General features: G+C 45.5%; 1 protein-coding gene across 2 annotated transcripts in view; it reads right to left on the bottom strand.

Moving 5' to 3' along the window:
- The window catches only part of B3GLCT (beta 3-glucosyltransferase), a 1,170,551-nt gene that overhangs the window by 15,084 nt on the left and 1,135,212 nt on the right, over positions 1 to 20,255 (bottom strand). Inside the window, exons 13-14 of one of the 2 annotated variants that reach the window (XM_063951761.1) lie at positions 17,945 to 18,064; positions 1,738 to 1,882 (exon numbers count right to left, since the gene is read on the bottom strand). In XM_063951761.1, coding sequence (XP_063807831.1) covers positions 1,738 to 1,882; positions 17,945 to 18,064 — 265 coding nt within the window. The remainder of the gene's footprint in view (positions 1 to 1,737; positions 1,883 to 17,944; positions 18,065 to 20,255) is intronic. The other variant, XM_063951762.1, reaches the window with a different exon arrangement.

The raw sequence follows: 20,255 nt of genomic DNA, 5'->3' as shown, positions 1-20,255 counted from the left end.
TACACATGTGGTAGGGAATTTAGATTGTAAGCTTGACTGGCGCAGGGACTGATGTGAATGGCCAAATATTCTCTATAAAGTGCTGCGGAATATGTGTGCGCTATATAAATTATGCTGCTTTCACATCGCAAACCCTGCTTTTGAAACGGTTCTTAAAACGGGTCTGAGCGGTTAAACCTCCTTCACATCGCATGTTGTAACCAGTATATTACCATTTCATTACCGTTTTGGTACCTTTCACACTGAACCCGTTTCACCAATAGAAAACAGTGGTTGTCATTATAAATGGACTTTTTTGGCCCACACATTATTAATAATTATTAATTAATTATTAATAATTTGGCTAGTCGTACGATGGAAGCCAGCAGCTTCAAGCATCTTTACCATGTTTTTGTAGATTACTGCATCCTTCACTGTCCCAGTGATTTGTCTACATATTTCTTCATCCCTTCTGATCCTAAGCAGCTCCCTAACCTCCTCATCACTCCAATATGCCATTTTAATCTGTATTCTGTATAATAAAACGCTCCTTCACTCTCATGTGTTTCCTCCAGTTTATTTCCTGCTTCTGCCTGGTGACATCACACATGGAGACAGCCTATCACCTTCTGTGGCTTGGAAATACTGTTTCTGAGCCTTTCACACTGCACAATGAAACGGGTCTGAACTGTGTAGGACCCTGCTTTTTAACCGCTTCAAAATACCGGTATTTTGAAAACGGTAAATTCAAGGTGGCCCTTTCACACCGCAGCTAGAACCGTTTTGGAAGTCTTAAAAATCGGCAATTTACCGGGTTAAAGCTGCGGTGTGAAAGGGGTATTACTGGTAATAAATAATAGCAATCTGTACAGTCCAATCCCCAGCAATCATAATTGATAGGGGTCACCTGGAAGTAACTGTTCCCGGCAAGAAAATTCCTGGAGACTGCCAATATGAGCATCTGTGGGTTGGGTTGTCTGCCCCCCCCCACCCAATCAACCCCTGACATGTCCACTCAAAAGCAGGTTATTTTGCACATGACCACCTGCGTGCCCCAAATACCCCCAGCTTCTCCCTCATACCTCATAGTTTCTCCGCTGTCCCCAGCCTCTCCCTTGTATGCAGCAACTTATTAATTTATAGTCTCCCTCCCATTGCCACAGCCGACTAGAAGAGGCACTATGCTGCGGCAGCAGGATCCGGACGGTGTCTGCAGTGCAGCTTGACCTGCTAAGTTATGAACTATCCTATCGGCTGTAGACTCCCCCCGGAAGAATAAGGGGTGGGCTGAGGGGTGGACGGAGGTGGAGCTGCAGAGGGTGTTGTGGTATCCGAACACTGCCCATCCAGGACTGTCCAGACTCCGAAAAGATCTTGCTGTTTCCAGACTGTCCAGAGGAATCCCAGATTGGTGGTAACCCCAGCCAGCAAGCACATGAGCACCAGTGAATACTATCACTCACTACCGACCAGAAGAGGGGGTAGAGGGCCTGCCTTACCTTTCAGCAGCAGCTTCTTCTCCACCCAGCACACACTGCTGTGTGCTGGCTGGGCTGTGGTGGTGCAGGGAGGCTTGTGCCACTTAGCAGCGACAGCAGCAGCCTCTTCCCCATAGAGGACTGGGCCCAATGCAGAGTAGGCTAGGTTGGAAGTTAATACAGGTGGTAAAACCAGATGTTTTCTAAACATCAAAAAGCAATCATACACCTATGAGTTGTAATTTCACCATGTGAAAACTATAAATGTAAATGATCTTACCTGGTGGAAAAGAGGGCTGTGAGTGACAGATATGCCCATGCCACTGGCACACATTCCAAGCACCATATCATCAGGGGCATCATTGCTGTAACAGCGACACTTATTACCTAGAAATTTTCTCACTGCCTCTCTGCTAAACACCATGCTAGGGAAAACACAAGAGAAAACCATGATCAAATATTTGATTAATACAGACAACGACTGTGCTTGTTCTTGCAGAGTTCAGAGAACACATCTTGTAATATATTTACAGATACAGAGCATTAAATTAAATGTACGCACATCCTATGTTGTGGGGGATCCAACAACACAGTCCTACTGTAGATTGTTTAATGTGAACATAAAATGAAGGCGTCATGGCCAGAGCTACACTATCCCTTACCCTAATTGGCTGACTGGCCCGATAACTGGACAGTGTGTATGCAGGAGTGTTAGCCAATAAATGGTTTCAATCGCTCCTACAACGGTCAGATTGAGAGGTCAGGATCTGATGTTCTGCACAAGCTATCTAGTTCCCGAACTCCTGAGCCTATACTGTAAGAAGATCTGAAGAAAGTACACGCTGAGCTAGAAACTGGTCAGGGTGCACACCGATACGATAATCGCTCTATCGGATCGGAGCGTTTATTGAAATGCAGAAGCGATCACTTAGTCTTTACCCGGCATTAGAACCAGTATAAAACTCTAGCTAGAGTGATCAGTAAGTTCCTTTACGAGGGCACTTCAATACATTGGCAGGTGCATCCTGCGCCCCACTGCCACAACGGACATGATGCCCCCTAGGCCTTGCACCCTGATCACCTGCAGCGGTTGCACCACCATTGCTACAGATGGGTCCATGTTTATCTTGACCTTTAATAGGATTAACTGAGAATGGGCAGTTGTTCTCTGTATTGTATTGCAGCTGAGAACAATAGATGAAGGGTTTATGTTAATAAACCATGTTGTCCCTAGGCGCAGCAAACTAGCCAAGATAACCGTGGACCCATCTGGACTTCCCTGTGATCAGCATTTGCCTATAAATAAGATGCTGTACCATTAAATGAGTTCACCTTCGGTCACCTTTAGTGAACGGTCTGGGACATGCCCTTGTATAACTTTCACTAAACACACAGCTTAATTCTTTTTAGCTTTTTTTCCACCAAAACCTTCATTTTAGCTTACCTTAAATATGACACTGTTTAACTCAAGACCAGTGTGAGTTTTATAAAAAAAAAAACCCCAAATGTAATAACTTCCACATAAGATATAATATTTACTACTGTGAGTGGAAAATGTAAATAAGTCATTAAAAATGTAACACAGCAGATAATATATGAAGCAAATGTCCCCAAATACAGTATTCAAAGCTTCCAGCACTTGTTGGGGACAGTTGATTCATATATTATCTACTATGTTACATTTTTAAAAACTTTATTATTTACATTTCCTTCTCCCGCTAGTTGTTTTCATATCCTATGTGAAAGTTATTTATTATTTGGTTGTTCTATACACACTGGTCTTGAACAAAGTTAACTACAATCTGCTGTTGGAATATAGCGCAGCGACGCATTTCCATTTCTCTCTTGTTAATAATCATTTTGCTTTATTTGGATTTTCAGAACATTAAAAAACGAAAGTTAGCAGAATAGAACAAGAAAGAAACACATAAGATATCGGTAAGTATTATATACTGTATAGCCAAAAACACTCTAATAAGTAACCGTAATCTGAAGGAGTGTAAAGTGAAACACAATCAAGTACAGGAGGGACTGAGAGGGTATAAAGGGATATGTACGATTTACTGGTGGACAGGAAGCTGGCTGTCATGATCCCGACAGCGGGATCCTGTCTGCCAGAATGCCGGCAGCGGGGCGAGCGCTTGAAAGCACCTTGCGGGCTTCACTGTACACGCCATATTGCGGGCTGCAGGCCGTGAACACCCACAGAGGGAGAATAGCCTGTGTCGCTGGTATTTCACCACATGTCGGGATTCTGCAATCACACATAGGATAAGTGTGCCATGGGCGTACTGCCAGCTTTTTGGGCTATGTAAGGGTGACCACACAGATATGGCTGATTTTAGATGGATCTCTTGCACCAAGAAGAGGGTGGCACTAATGAAAGCTGACAGTGATGACAGATAGTGGAGACGTGACAGTCCCCATGTGGCCAACTCTAAATACTGGTGGAGATCTGCATTTTTTCTCTAGGATGAGGCTAAATTGGGTGCATGCAAAAAAATAAATGAATGTTGTCCAATCTGTGACATAACTACAGAGATTTCCATTCTGAATATTCATGAATGGAACAGTCATTGTGATTTACAAGCTACCATAAGGCCACTGCAGATAAAGACAGGGGACCAGCAGCATTCTGTAACATACTTGCCGACTCTCCCTGAATGGTGAGGAGACCTGCTGAAACAGTGGTGATATCCCCGAGTCCTGAGTCCCCAGACAGTCCAGCAATCCCCCTGATGCTGCGTCAGGTGAGCACAACACAATGATGATCTCATCACTCTCCGCCCACCATGAGGAGAAGAATAAGGAGGTTGTGTGTACAAGAACATGGCTACTGTTCTGCAGCACAGAGATGGCTGCATGAGTGGCAGTGTGCCAGATGATGGCTGATGAATTAATTGCAGGTGATTTGTGCATAAGGAGGTATGATGATTTATTGGAGATGAAAGCTAAGTTACAGGGCTTCTGTGTAGCATCATGAAGGGGATCTGTGCCAATAGATGGGTGCTGCATTACAGGGGATGTGTAAAGAATTATATAAACCTGGAGGAAGGATGGAAATTAGTCTTATAAGGCTGCATCTTAGTGCTCCAGGTCTTTGGGAGGTAGGGAGGGTGGGCGTAGTACAGTAACACTGCCTGAAACACATCTGCACTGCAGCTTTTGTCTAGTTCAGCTATAGTTGGCCATATCACCATGGATCTGTCATAGACTCAAACAGTGCTATGTGGCTCACAGCCAGTGTAACGTGTACGTTAAATTCTTAGTTTACCAGTGATGTTCTGTGATTTGAATAGCGCTGTGGCGGTAAGACGGACAACAGCAGCGTGTTACACATACAATGAAATATTAACGTTGCCACTGGAAACAGAAGTACTGGGGAGGGGGCACCAGTAGGTTATAAATACATAAAATCTAATGGAACCGTCTTATTGCAAAGGTGGCATGCTTTCACAGTACCACAATGAAGTCACTGAGCTCTTCAGAACAAGCCATTTTGTATCACAAATGTTTGCAACTAGAGACTGCATGGCTAGGTACTTGATTTTATACACCTGTAGCAATGGTTCTGATTGAAACACCTGAATTCAATAATTAACAGGTGTGGCCAAATACTTTTGTACACATACACACACACACACACACACACACACACACACACACACACACATATATATATATATATATATACACATATATGAGACACTCTGAGATGGATATCCTATTAACTTGGATTTATGGAGATATACAGATGGGTCCACCGTTATCTTGACTAGTTTTCTGCGCCTAGTCACAACATTACTTATTAGCATAAACCCTTCACCTATTGTTCTCAGCTGCAATACAATACAGAGAACAATATAGCAGGGGACCGACTGGCCAGTCTCAGTTAATCCTATTAAAGGTCAAGATAAATGTGGACCCATCTGTATGTGGCTATGTACTGTAGGTACCATCACCCATATACTGGAGACAACCTGGGTGAGACACCTACATTTTCCCTAAAAGGAACTCTCACTTCTCACTAGCCAGCACAGTGCAGCTAAAAGGGGTTAACAGCTTCCCCTTGCCTAGGTTGCTAGGCAACGCCAGCAACATGTGGAGCACTAGGACCCAGGTGCAGAACCTGCAGAGCAGGAGGAATCAAAGCTGCTGATTGGGTGGTGCAGTGCGGGAAGTGTAGGAGGCGGGGTTACCTCCTGAAGTGATTGCTGAGGAGTCTCCTGAGGTGACAGGGAGAGAGACGCTGTGAGGAGTGGTGCTCTGAGGTAACAACGCGGAGAGTGATGCTGCGCTGAGGTGATGCTGAGAAGACATGCTGTGGAGAGCGGACCCGCTGCTGAGGAGAGCCGTCGGATAAGCCAAAACCACAGAAGCTGTGCTGCAGCAAGGGGAGACCAGCACCAGGGACAGTCCCACTGGTAAAGAGCTGGGGACCCACCGAGCACTGCCACCACTGCCAGGTATTTACCCCAGCCAGCACCCTCCAACAAGTGACATTATACAACACTGAGCAGGATTTAGAGGAGGGAGAGAAAGATTGGGTTGATCCCTGTAGTGCCGTAAGACTTCTGAGTGCTTCAGCCAGTAAAAGTCGCAGTCTAAACCCAAGTTAACTGCAAGTTACCTCATGAGAGTGAGTTAGGCACACTAAAGAAACCCTCAGTTAAAGAGGGACTTGCCTTTCCTCAGACAAGATCCTAACTATAGAGATAGAGACACTCGGCATAGAGATCCACTACAGTACAGCGCACAAACTACAGGAGGCTTGCTGATAGAAGGAACTGTGCTCTGCTAACTTAACCTGCTTCCTCATTTTCGGCAATTACCTGAGTGTCTGCATGTTTGACCCCGCATTGCTTTATTACTTCAGACTTACTTGGTATTTAACTGAAGACTGCTACAGTGCTTATTTCTAGGCGGAGTTGTGTCATGAGCTGCATTTCCCTATAGACAACCAAATTCTGTCAGCTGGCTTTTGTGAAACACATTTACCTCGTGCACTGGAACGGAACCATGCTTCCTGCATTGCCAGCTTTGCCTTAATCCTTCTGTTCTGCTTAGAAACGGCTCTTGCTAACATTTTCAGCTTATGCATGCTTCCCTTTATTGACTGAGCACTATTAGGAATCCGCATGCCTACTTTCACTGAACTGCTGACCCTATGATGTATATTTGCTAGAAAATGTTTGCAAAGAAAGAAAGAAAGAATCGGATTCAATTTTATTGTTTAAAATACAATTTATTATATTTATTAAAATTCGGTATGAACATACCACCCTTATCTGAAAACTTGTAGGGCTATTTATTATTATTATTATTATCCTTTATTTATATGGCGCCACAAGAGTTCCGCAGCGCCCAATTACAGAGTACATAAACAAATAATCAAACAGGAAAACAGCAACTTACAGTTGATGACAGTATAGGACAAGTACAGGGTAAATAAACATAGTTACATCAGCAGATGACACTGGAATAAGTATCAGGTGGCAGAAGACTGCTGGATTTGGTGCAGTTGAAGATTATTAAAGTAAGAAAGAATAAGCACATGAGGGAAGGGGGACCTGCTCGTGAGAGCTTACATTCTAAAGGGGAGGGGTAGACAGACAGGAGTGACACAGATAGGGTACATAGAGAGCGTAGAACAGAGGGTTAGGATGAGATTTGGCTGGGTTTGGTGAAGAAGTGGGTCTTGAGAGCCCGTTTGAAGTTTTGTAGAGAGGTTGAGAGTCTGAGGGGGTGAGGTAGGGAATTCCAGAGAAGTGGTGCTGCACGTGAAAAATCTTTGAGATAGGAGTGGGAGGAAGTAATCCGTAGGCAGGAGAGTCGGCGTGCATTAGCAGAGCGAAGAGGACGGGTGGGAGTGTAAAGGGAGATAAGGTCAGAGATGTAGATGGGAGAGGAGTGAGTGAGGGCTTTGTAAGGGAGTGTGAGAAGCTTGAAATGGATTCTGAAAAGAAAGGGGAGCCAGTGAAGGTCTAATAAGAGAGGAGAGGTGGACGTAATGCGTTTGGTGAGGAAGATGAGCCGGGCAGCAGCATGGATAGATTGGAGTGGAGAGAGGTATTTGGCAGGAATGCCAGTCAGGAGGAGATTACAGTAGTGCAGTCTTGAGATGACCAGTGAGTGGATAAGAGTCTTAGTAGCATCCTGGGTCAGAAAGGGTCTAATCCGGGAAATATTTTTTAGATGAAAACGGCAGGTTTGTGAAAGGTGCTGAATGTGTGGGTTGAAGGAGAGGGAGGAGTCAAGGATTACTCCAAGACAGCGCACTTGGGGGCTAGAGGAAATAGTAGTGCCATCAATAGATAATGAGATTGTAGGAGGTGAGTTTATGCGGGAGGGAGGGAAGATGATCAGCTCGGTCTTAGACATGTTAAGTTTAAGAAAGCGCTGGGACATCCAGGAAGAGGTAGCAGAGAGACAGTTGGAGATACGAGTGAGGAGAGCAGGGGAGAGGTCTGGAGAGGAAAGATAGATTTGGGTGTAATCAGCATAGAGATGATATTGGAAACCAAAAGAACTAATGAGCTTACCTAGTGAGGACGTATAGAGAGAGAAGAGAAGAGGACCAAGGACAGAACCTTGGGGTACCCCTACAGTTAGTGGAAGTGAGGGGGAGGTGGAGTCATGAGAGGAGACAGAGAATGAACTGTCAGAAAGGTAGGAGGACAGCCAAGAGAGGGCAGTGTCACGCAGGCCAATGGAGTGAAGGATTTGCAGTAGGAGAGGATGGTCCACAGTGTCAAAAGCAGCAGAGAGATTAAGTAGAATAAGTAGAGAGTAGTGTCCCTTAGATTTAGCAGCATGGAGGTCATTGCATACTTTTGTAAGGGCAGTTTCAGTGGAGTGGAGAGGACGGAAGCCAGACTGGAATGGGTCAAGCAGTGAGTGTGAGGAAAGAAAGGAAGTAAGGCGGTTGTAGACAATACGCTCAAGGAGTTTGGAGGCAAAAGGGAGGAGAGAGATGGGTCGGTAGTTGGAGAGTGTGTTTGGATCAAGGGTAGGTTTTTTAAGAATAGGAGAGATGAGTGCATGCTTGAAGGCAGAGGGGACAGTGCCTGATGAGAGGGAGAGATTGAGAAGGTGGGAAAGATGGGAACAAGCAGAAGGAGAGAGGTAGTGGAGGAGGCGGGAGGGGATAGGGTCAAGTGGGGAGGTGGTGAGGGGACAGGAACGAATGAGGGCCATGACTTCCTCTCCAGATGCATGGGAGAAAGATGTCAGAGTAGGTGCGAGGGATGGGAGGGAGGGTTGGTAAGGGATGGGAGAAGGCTGGTTACTGATGGACTGGTGTGATGTGATGTCCTGACGTAAGGAGTCAATTTTGGATGTGAAGTAAGTGGCAAAGTCAAGAGCAGAGAGTGAGGAAGGGAGACGAGGTGGAGGTGGGCAGAGTAGTGAGTTGAGAGTGGCAAAAAGGCGCCGGGGGTTGGAAGACTGGGAGGAGATGAGGTTCTTGAAGTATGACTGTTTAGCAAGAGAAAGGGCAGCACTGAAGGATGAGAGCATAAGTTTGAAATGGAGGAAGTCTGCCTTAGAACGCGATTTCCTCCAGTGTTGCTCAGCAGTATGTGAGCATTTTTGCAGATATCTGGTGCATTTGGTGTGCCAGGGTTGAGGTGTTAATTTGCGAGGGTGAATAGTGGTTGGTGGAGCAACAGAGTCAAGAGCAGAAGTAAGGGATGCATTGTATGTGGAAGTGGCTTGTTCAGGGCATGAGAGAGAGAGAATAGGAGAGAGAAGTGAGTCAAACAGGGAGGAAAGGAATGTGGTGTCAATAGCTTCAATGTTACGCTTAGTGATGGTAGCCTTAGGAGGTAGAGATGGGGTAGTCAAGAGAGATAGGTTAAAGGAGAGCAGGTGGTGGTCAGATAGGGGAAATTGGGAGTTGGTAAAAATAAGATTTTAAACCTACCGGTAAATCTTTTTCTCCTAGTCCGTAGAGGATGCTGGGGACTCCGTAAGGACCATGGGGTATAGACGGGCTCCGCAGGAGACATGGGCACTATAAAGAACTTTAGAATGGGTGTGCACTGGCTCCTCCCTCTATGCCCCTCCTCCAGATCTCAGTTAGAGAAACTGTGCCCAGAGGAGACGGACAGTACGAGGAAAGGATTTTTGTTAATCTAAGGGCAAGATTCATACCAGCCCACACCATCCACACCGTATAACATGGAATATACGAACCAGTTAACAGTATGAAACAAAACAGCATCAGCCCGAGACTGATCAAAACTATAACATAACCTTTATGTAAGCAAAAACTATATACAAGTCTTGCAGAAGATAGTCCGCACTGGGACGGGCGCCCAGCATCCTCTACGGACTAGGAGAAAAAGATTTACCGGTAGGTTTAAAATCTTATTTTCTCTTACGTCCTAGAGGATGCTGGGGACTCTGTAAGGACCATGGGGTTTATACCAAAGCTCCAGACCGGGCGGGAGAGTGCGGATGACTCTGCAGCATCGATTGAGCAAACATGAGGTCCTCATCAGCCAGGGTATCAAACTTGTAGAATTTGGCAAAAGTGTTTGAACCCGACCAAGTCGCCGCTCGGCAAAGTTGTAATGCCGAGACGCCTCGGGCAGCCGCCCAAGAAGAGCCCACCTTCCTAGTGGAATGGGCCTTAACCGAATTTGGTAACGGCAATCCAGTTGTAGAATGAGCCTGCTGAATCGTGTTACAGATCCAGCAAGCAATAGTCTGCTTAGAAGCAGGAGCAGCAACCTTGTTGGCTGCATACAGAACAAACAGAGCCTCTGTTTTCCTAACCCGAGCCGTCCGGGCTACATAAATTTTCAAGGCCCTGACTACATCAAGGGACTTGTAATCCTCCAAGTCCCCCGTAGCCACAGGCACCACAATAGGTTGGTTCATATGAAACGATGAAACCACCTTAGGCAAAAATTGAGGACGAGTCCTCAATTCTGCTCTATCCACATGGAAAATCAGATAGGGGCTCTTGTGAGACAAGGCCGCCAATTCGGACACCCGCCTTGCAGATGCCAAGGCCAACAACATGACCACCCTCCAAGTGAGAAATTTTAATTCCACCGTTTGAAGAGGTTCAAACCAGTGAGATTTTAAGAACTGTAACACCACGTTAAGGTCCCATGGTGCCACTGGAGGCACAAAAGGAGGCTGTATGTGCAGCACTCGATTTACAAAAGTCTGGACTTCCGGGAGAGAAGCCAATTCTTTCTGAAAGAAAATTTCTGTACCTTAATGGAGCCTAATTTCAGGCCCATATCCTAGGATTCGGTGTTCAACCGTCATGCCGTCAAACGTAACCGCGGTAAGTCTTGGAACATGCAGGGCCCCTGTTGCAACAGGTCCTGTCTGAGAGGAAGAGGCCACGGATCTTCTGTGAGCATTTCCTGAAGATCTGAATACCAGGCCCTTCGAGGCCAATCGGTAACAATGAGTATTGTCCGCACTCTTTTTCGTCTTATGATTCTCAATATCTTTGAGATGAGTGGAAGAGGAGGAAACACATAGACCGACCGAAACATCCACGGTGTCACTAGGGCGTCCACCGCTACTCCCTGAGGGTGCCGGGACCTGGCACAATACCTCCGAAGCTTCTTGTTGAGGCGTGACGCCATCATGTCTATTTGAGGAAGTCCCCAACGACTTTTTATCTCTGCAAAAACTTCTTGATGAAGTCCCCACTCTCCTGGATGTAGATCGTGTCTGCTGAGGAAGTCTGCTTCCCAGTTGTCCACTCCCGGAATGAAGACTGCTGTCAAAGCGCTTACATGATTTTCCACCCAGTGAAGAATCCTGGTGGCTTCCGCCATTGCCACTCTGCTCCTTGTTCCGCCTTGTCGGTTTACATGAGCCACGGCTGTGACGTTGTCTGACTGAATCAGAACCGGTAGGCCGCGAAGAAGATTCTCCGCTTGACGCAGGCCGTTGTATATGGCCCTCAATTCCAGTACGTTGATGTGTAGACAAGCCTCCTGGCTTGACCATAGTCCCTGAAAAAAAAAATTCAGACCATAGTCCCTGAAAAATTTTTCATTGCGTGACTGCTCCCCATCCGTGGTCACCAGAACGCAGTCCTGAATGCCGAACCTGCGACCCTCTAGAAGGTGAGCACTCTGCAGCCACCACAGGAGAGACACCCTGGCCCTTGGGGACAGGCTGATTTTCTAATGAATGTGTAGATGGGACCCGGACCATTTGTCCAGAAGATCCCACTGAAAAGTCCTCTCATGAAACCTGCCGAAGGGGATGGCCTCGTAGGACGCCACCATTTTCCCCAGTACTCGAGTGCATTGATGAACTGACACCCTTTTCGGTTTCAACAGGTCTCTGACCATGTTCTGGAGTTCCTGGGCTTTTTCCATCGGGACAAAAAACCCTCTTTCGTTCAGTATCCAGAATCATGCCCAAGAAAGATAGCCGAGTCGTTGGAACCAACTGTGACTTCGGCAGATTGAGAATCCAGCCATGTTGCTGCAGCACTCTCCGGGAGAGCGACACGCTTTTCAGCAACTGTTCTCTCGATCTCGCTTTTATCAGGAGATCGTCCAAGTACGGGATAATTGTGACTCCCTGCCGGCGCAGGAGCACCATAATTTTCGCTATTACCATGGTGAAAATCCTCGGGGCCGTGGAAAGCCCAAACGGCAACGTCTGAAACTGGTAATGACATTCCTGTACAGCGAATCTCAGGTTTACCTGATGAAGGGGATATATGGGGACATGAAGGTATGAATCCTTTATGTCTAGTGACACCATAAAATCCCCCCCTTCCAGGCTAGAGATAACTGCCCGAAGCGATTCCATCTTTAATTTGAACTTTTTCAAGTACAGGTTTAGGGATTTTATATTTAAAATGGGTCTGACCGAGCCATCCGGTTTCGGGACCACAAACAGGGTTGAATAGTACCCCTGCCCCTGTTGAAGTAGGGGAACCTTGACAAACACTTCTTGTTGACACAGTTTTTGAATAGCAGCTAAAACTATCTCCCTTTCTAGGGAAGTAGCTGGTAAGGCCGATTTTAAAAAACCGGCGAGGAGGCACGTCTTCGAATTCCAGTTTGTAACCTTGGGACACAATTTCCATTGCCCAAGGATCCACCTCTGACCGAACCCAGACGTGGCTGAAGAGTCGAAGACGTGCCCCCACCAGCGCAGTCTCCCTCAGTGGAGCCCCAAACAGGTTAATAAAAGCATTGCACATGATATAACTACTTGCGCAATAATATTCCCACAGCCTTTTACTTGCTCAAAAAGGCATCTCATTATTATCAATCGTGGTTTAATATATATATATATATATATATATATATATATATATTGCTCAAAAAAACAAAGGGAACACTAAAATAACACATCCTAGATCTGAATGAATGAAATATTCTTATTAAATACTTTGTTCTTTACATAGTTGAATGTGCTGACAACAAAATCACACAAAAATTATCAATGGAAATCAAATTTATTAACCCATGGAGGTCTGGATTTGGAGTCACACTCAAAATTAAAGTGGAAAAACACACTACAGGCTGATCCAACTTTTATATAATGTCCTTAAAACAAGTCAAAATGAGGCTCAGCAGTGTGTGCGGCCTCCACGTGCCTGTATGACCTTCCTACAACACCTGGGCATGCTCCTGATGAGGTGGCGGATGGTCTCCTGAGGGATCTCCCCCCAGACCTGGACTAAAGCATCCGCCAACTCCTGGACAGTCTGTGGTGCAACGTGGCGTTGGTGAATGGAGCGAGACATGATGTCTCAGATGTGCTCAATTGGATTCAGTTCTGTGGAATGGGCGGGCCAGTCCATAGCATCAATGCCTTCGTCTTGCAGGAACTGCTGACACACTCCAGCCATATGAGATCTAGCTTTGTCTTGCATTAGGAGGAACCCAGGGCCAACCGCACCAGCATATGGTCTCACAAGGGGTCTGAGGATCTCATCGCGGTACCTAATAGCAGTCAGGCTACCTCTGGGGAGCACATGGAGGGCTGTGCGGTCCCCCAAAGAAATGCCACCCAACACCATTACTGACCCACTGCCAAACCGGTCATGATGGAGGATGTTGCAGGCAGCAGAACTTTCTCCTTGGCGTCTCCAGACTCTGTCACGTCTGTCACATGTGCTCAGTGAGAACCTGCTTTCATCTGTGAAGAGCACAGGGCGCCAGTGGCGAATTTGCCAATCTTGGTGTTCTCTGGCAAATGCCAAACGTCCTGCACGGTGTTGAGCTGTAAGCACAACCCCCACCTGTGGATGTCGGGCCCTCATACCACCCTCACGGAGTCTGTTTCTGATCGTTTGAGTAGACACATGCACATTTGTGGCTTGCTGGAGGTCATTTTGCAGGGCTCAGGCAGTGTTCCTCCTGTTCCTCCTTGCACAAAGGCAGAGGTAGCGGTCCTGCTGCTTGGTTGTTGCCCTCCTACGGCCTCCTCCACGTCTCCTGATGTACTGGCCTGTCTCCTGGTAGCACCTCCATGCTCTGGACACTGCGCTGACAGACACAGCAAACCTTCTTGCCACAGCTCGCATTGATGTGCCATCCTGGATGAGCTGCACTACCTGAGCCACTTGTGTGGGTTGTAGACTCCGTCTCATGCTACCACTAGAGTAAAAGCACCGCCAGCTTTCAAAAGTGACCAAAACATTAGCCAGAAAGCATAGGAGATGAGAAGTGGTCTGTGGTCACCACCTGCAGAACAACTCCTTTATTGGGGGTGTCTTGCTAATTGCCTATAATTCCCACCTGTTGTCTATTCCATTTGCACAACAGCATGTGAAATTGATTGTCAATCAGTGTTGCTTCCTAAGTGTACAGTTTGATTTCACAGAAGTGTGATTGACTTGGAGTTACATTGTGTTGTTTAAGTGTTCCCTTTATTTTTTTGAGCAGTGTATATATGAGCCACTATTCGCTTTCTGAAATATAGTATAATTCTAATTGAAATAATTGAAGTTATTTTTTCATAGAGTGCCAATAAAGGAGAGTTAAACTCCCAATAATAAGGCACACTCTTGGATACATGTTTTCATACACAAACCAATAAGGCATACTCTTGGATACATGTTTCCATACACAAGCTACTAAAGCAAATATGGAGACAAATGTATCAACTAACACTCTGCATGCAAACATTTGGCTCTAGGCTTTTAAGCATTAATAGCAAGACCCTTTAATCAACATCAGGGCAAGTCTCTAACTATATCCACACGACAGAACGGGATACAAATAACAATTTTAATACTTTATTCACCAACACACATGTAATTTTCTTCACATTATTCTTGTCACATTTTTCTTTTTATCTTTTTCTTCAATACTTCGCTTTACTCAGCCCAATATGAGGCTGAATAGATACTAATATACATAGCCCTACAGGTTTTCAGATAAGGATGGTATGTTCATACCGAATTTTAATAAACATAATAAATTGTATTTTAAATAATAAAATTGTAAGGGACGGAGTGCACCGGTTTGAATCAGATTCTTTCTTTGCAAAAATTTTCTAACATGTTGGTTAATCAGAGGGTAGCACCCAAAAAAATGGTCAAAATTATTTAAATATTACAGCTTTTCAATATAAAAAGGACCAATATTCCCTGAAATCTTATTTGATCTTTTGTCTCTGGTGCGGATGAAAACTCTTCTTTCTATCCCCGATGTATATTTGCTGTCTGAACGTCAGCATTTCAGAACTGCGCTATTGTCTGTGATATATCAGTTGACTTCAGGTTCGCTATAAATTGAGTGTATGCTTAGGTAAAAGCAGATTATAGGTACCACTAGGGTTAGACCGCTCAGTGTGAGCATAATGGAAAATTGCATACTACCAGTTTAGTAATGCTTATATACATGGTATACTGATTTGTTTGATTATAAGGTGACCTAGTCTTACTGTTCGCGACAGTACCGTACCTCTTTATAAGTATTATTTTTATTTATAAGTGAAATTTTATTTGCCTTTGATCAATTGATCTCCCAGTGATGACCAGTTGTTCCTGAATAATAAATCTTTCTATCACTGTCCTAACGCGTGGTGACCATAATATTGGGTCTTCTGGGGTTGGGGTTCCTCTGCCAAGGGTTCTAGCAGTGAGGCCCGGTTAGAGAGGTGACTCCAGGCGAAGAATGCAGGTACGTCCACCTGCACCTGCACAACACAACACATCATCAGTACTTACCTGTTACATTATATATAATCTCCTATATAATTTCCCTGATCTGTCACTCTGTGGCTAACGCTGGGCGTGGCTAGGAGCTCTCATTGGGTGAGCAGCAGGTCTATCACACTCAGTCCAAAGCTGATTGGGCGAGAAACGCCCTCTCACACAGGTTACATCCAATGGGAGGCTCTGTCCTTTGGCTGCTGTATTCTGAGAGCAGGATTAACAGTGGGTCTGATGGAGCTCCAGGTCCACACCCCAAAATAGGCCCACTGCATCTGCAGCAACATACCCTCCAACAATTTCCACATAAAAATCACTACAAAGGTACAGTGGTGTGGCCACTGCACCTTCCACTCCCCAAACCACAGCACCTACTAGGTGATTCATCAGGCCCTGCGTGTGCTGTTCACGTCGTTGCAAGGGCCCTTAACTATCGCACGCCTTTTGTCCGTGCAATATTTAACAACTCACACAATTATGATTGGAGGGAATACTCCATATAATACAACTACTGCACGGCACAAGAGTGTGCAAGGGTTAAGAGGGCATAGCCCCTCACGACAGTGTGAAGAGCGCCCATAGGGCGCGATGAATCACCTAGTATATATATATATATATATATATATATATATATAAAAACATATATATATCCTACATAATAGCCCAGATCTGTGACTCTGTGCCTGTGTGTATAATGCTGGGCATGGCTAGGAGCTCTCATTGGATTAGCAGCAGGTCTATCACAACCAGCCCACAGCTGATTGGGCGAGAAACGCCCTCCCACACAGGTTACATCCAATGGGAGGCTCTGCCCTTTGGCTGCTGTGTGCTCCCAGAGCATGATTACCAATGGGGCTGATGGAGCTGCAGCTCCAGGTCCACACTACAAAATAGGCCCACTGCATCTGCAGCAACATACCCTCAAACAATTTACACATAAAAATCTGTACAAATTTGAAAATGGGGCGTGGTCACGGGTAAATTGGCGTGGTCACGCCCCAACCCCCCTTTCCCCCTTACAGTAACTCCGGGCCCCATCTGCGGAACCCCCCCCCACTCCCCCTCTACCACCCGCGGTGGCTCCGGACCCCCACCCCCAGCACCCGCCCTTTCCCCACCCGCGGCACAACCACCCACGCCCCTCCCCCACCCACAACCACTCCTCCCCCACCCGCTGTGGCTCCGTACCCCCACCCGCGCACCCACTCTCCCCCACCATCGCACCAGCCCCTCCATGACCCGCGGCACCCCCGGACCCCCTCCCCCATCTGCATCTCCCCCGCACCCGCCACTCCCCCAACCACAGCACCTACTAGGTGATTCATCAGGCCCTGTGTGCGCTTTACACGCCGTTACAAGGGGCTTACGACCATTGCACTCCCTTTGTCCGTGCAATATTTAACCACTCACACAATTATAATTGGAGGTAATACTCCATATAATACAAATATTGCATGCCACAAGGGCGTGCAAGGGTTAAGGGGGTGTAGCCCTTTACGACGGTGTGAAGAGCGCCCGTAGGGCGCGATGAATCACCTAGTATATATATATATATATAAAACCCTGAGTGGAGTTTGTATGTTCTCCCCGTGCTTGCGAGTATTCCTCCCAAAAACCAAAAATATACCGGTAGGTTAATTGGCTCCCAACAAAATTAACCCTAGCGTGAAGGTGTATGCATATATATATATATTTTCATGTATATTCGGATACTATATTGGTCCAACTTAGGGGTGCTTATTTTCCAAGGTATGTCTGCAAATGTATCTGTGCAGGATATAATTAATCAACCAAGGGGCACTCATCAGTTTTGCAAGTTATTTCATGCAGATTCACATCCTCCAAAACATGGTCACGTAGTGACTCCACTACTACAGAAAGTCGATGTTTTTAACTATTTTGCACACACATGAGAGAGAGGGAAACTCCTGGATGGGACAGATCCTCCTTGGGTGGAAAATAACCTACAGTTTCACAATCTTACTGAGATGTTTTTTCAAAGCTAAGTATGCACAAACTAACTGCTGGTTATCTTCCCTTGGCTGGAACTTGGAACAACTTATAGAAGCACATTGGGAGTTAATTGTTGTTTGCAATTTATACCAGTAATTTCATAAACTTTAATGCTGCTTGTTTCCCAGAGGCTCTGGAGTTATTTGCAATCACTGAAAAGTAAATTTAATTAAAGTACAGCTGTCTGATTTCCACATGCCCATGAGCCTAAATAACATACAGTAATAAAACTTGAGAATATCAAGTAGAAACAGTTTTGTAGATTTATATTTAAAATCACATGAAAATCAGTGCACAAATCTCTTACCCGCCACCACCGGTAATGTAATTGTAACCCCTCGCTCCCAATCCATAACCGTATCGTTCACCCAGGAAGACCGGATCATTAGAATCATAGCAACTGAGAAGCTTCTGTAATCTTGGGAGGCTGGGCAGCAATGAAACAAAATTAATAAAAAAAAAAAAAAAAAAAAAAAAAAAATGTTTTATGCATTACAAAAAAAAAATATATATACAAAATAATTTCATTTATAAGGTCATATTGGGGCAGATGTACTAAGCCTTGGAAAGTGATAAAGTGGACAGAGATAAACTACAAACCAATCGGATCCATTCAATTTTCAAACATAGCCAGTAACCTAGTATTCGCAACAGAGCTCAGAATGAACAGGTTTGGCGGAGCCCTGACACCAGGGATTTGGGGAGAATAAGGGCTGTGTGTATGAGCAGGCTTAGTTATAGTAAATGCATTTTTAACAGAGCATGTATATTTTGACTTTGGTATGATACATTAGTAGGTACCCTAGGGCAGTGGTTCTCAAACAGTGGCTCCCCGAGGTGCCTCGGAGTACTTGCAGGGGTGCCCTGGGCTGGTGGTCCAGGACCAATTCAAATTATTTACAGTCAATGTGATAGACAAAAGCAGTGCTTGTGGCCTCCAATTATAACATATGTGGACAAACATGTGGTGAGGGACAGGGTTCACATCTAACTGAACTTAAGGATGACATATAAACACAATTTACTTAACTTAATATTTTTGACTGAATTTCTCAATAAGAAACTTTTGGCATAGGGGTGCCGTGAAAAAAATTCTGATACTGGGAACCACTGCCCTAGGGAATTCTGCCCCATGTTAACCGGTGTAAAGCTAGTTGTCACTACTGCATGGGGACCCCACATGGTTTTCCCTGCTATATGGCTGGCATAGTCTTGTACTGGTAGTATTTTATCAATTTGACCAAAACCAATCTAGTGCTCGCATGCAGGATTTTTATTACCCATTTATTTATTTTAACTTATTCTTTTTGGGATATGTTACCCCCTCTTCCCTGTTATGCCTCTTTGCAGAGAGACACAACGGAGAAAGCATACAATCTATACTACTAACATAAACACGCACACACACATATACAGTACTCGTAGACTAGGGTTACTTTTTTTTTCTTCAGAAGCCCACTAACCTATGTTTTTAGAGTGTGAAACTAGGGTACATGGATGAAACACACAAATGTCACACAGATTGGGCCCTGGTTGCAAACAAAAGCCTAATGCTGTGAGGCAGCAAAGTTAATCATTGCCCTGCTGTGCTGCCTACTAAATAGAAAAAAAATTAAGAATTTACTCACCGGTAATTCTATTTCTCGTAGTCCGTAGTAGATGCTGGGGACTCCGTAAGGACGATGGGGAATAGACGGGCTCCGCAGGAGACTGGGCACTCTAAAAGAAAGATTAGGTACTATCTGGTGTGCACTGGCTCCTCCCTCTATGCCCCTCCTCCAGACCTCAGTTAGGGAAACTGTGCCTGGAAGAGCTGACACTACAAGGAAAGGATTTGGAATACAGGGTAAGACTCATACCAGCCACACCAATCACACCGTATAACTTGTGATAACCATACCCAGTTAACAGTATGAACAACAACTGAGCCTCAATCAACGGATGGCTCATAACAATAACCCTTTAGTAAGCAATAATTATATACACGTATTGCAGAAGAAGTCCGCACTTGGGACGGGTGCCCAGCATCCACTACGGACTACGAGAAATAGAATTACCGGTGTGTAAATTCTTATTTTCTCTGACGTTCTAGTGGATGCTGGGGACTCCGTACACCATGGGGATTATACCAAAGCTCCCAAACGGGCGGGAGAGTGCGGACGACTCTGCAGCACCGAATGAGCAAACACAAGGTCCTCCTCAGCCAGGGTATCAAACTTGTAGAACTTAGCAAATGTGTTTGAACCCGACCAAGTAGCAGCTCGGCAAAGCTGTAAAGCCGAGACCACTCGGGCAGCCGCCCAAGAAGAGCCCACCTTCCTTGTGGAATGGGCTTTTACTGATTTTGGATGCGGCAATCCAGCCGCAGAGTGAGCCAGCTGAATCGTGCTACAGATCCAGCGAGCAATAGTCTGCTTCGAAGCAGGAGCGCCAACCTTGTTGGCTGCATACAGAATAAACAGCGAGTCAGACTTTCTGACTCCCGCCGTTCTGGAAACATAAATTTTCAAAGCCCGGACTACGTCCAGCAACTTGGAATCCTCCAAGTCCCTAGTAGCCGCAGGCACCACAATAGGTTGGTTCAAATGAAACGATGATACCACCTTAGGGAGAAATTG

Source organism: Pseudophryne corroboree, chromosome 2, assembly GCF_028390025.1.
Source record: "Pseudophryne corroboree isolate aPseCor3 chromosome 2, aPseCor3.hap2, whole genome shotgun sequence".
Lineage (NCBI taxonomy): Eukaryota > Metazoa > Chordata > Amphibia > Anura > Myobatrachidae > Pseudophryne > Pseudophryne corroboree.
Note: the sequence above shows the minus strand (reverse complement) of the source record. Positions and strands in the feature narration are given on the sequence as shown.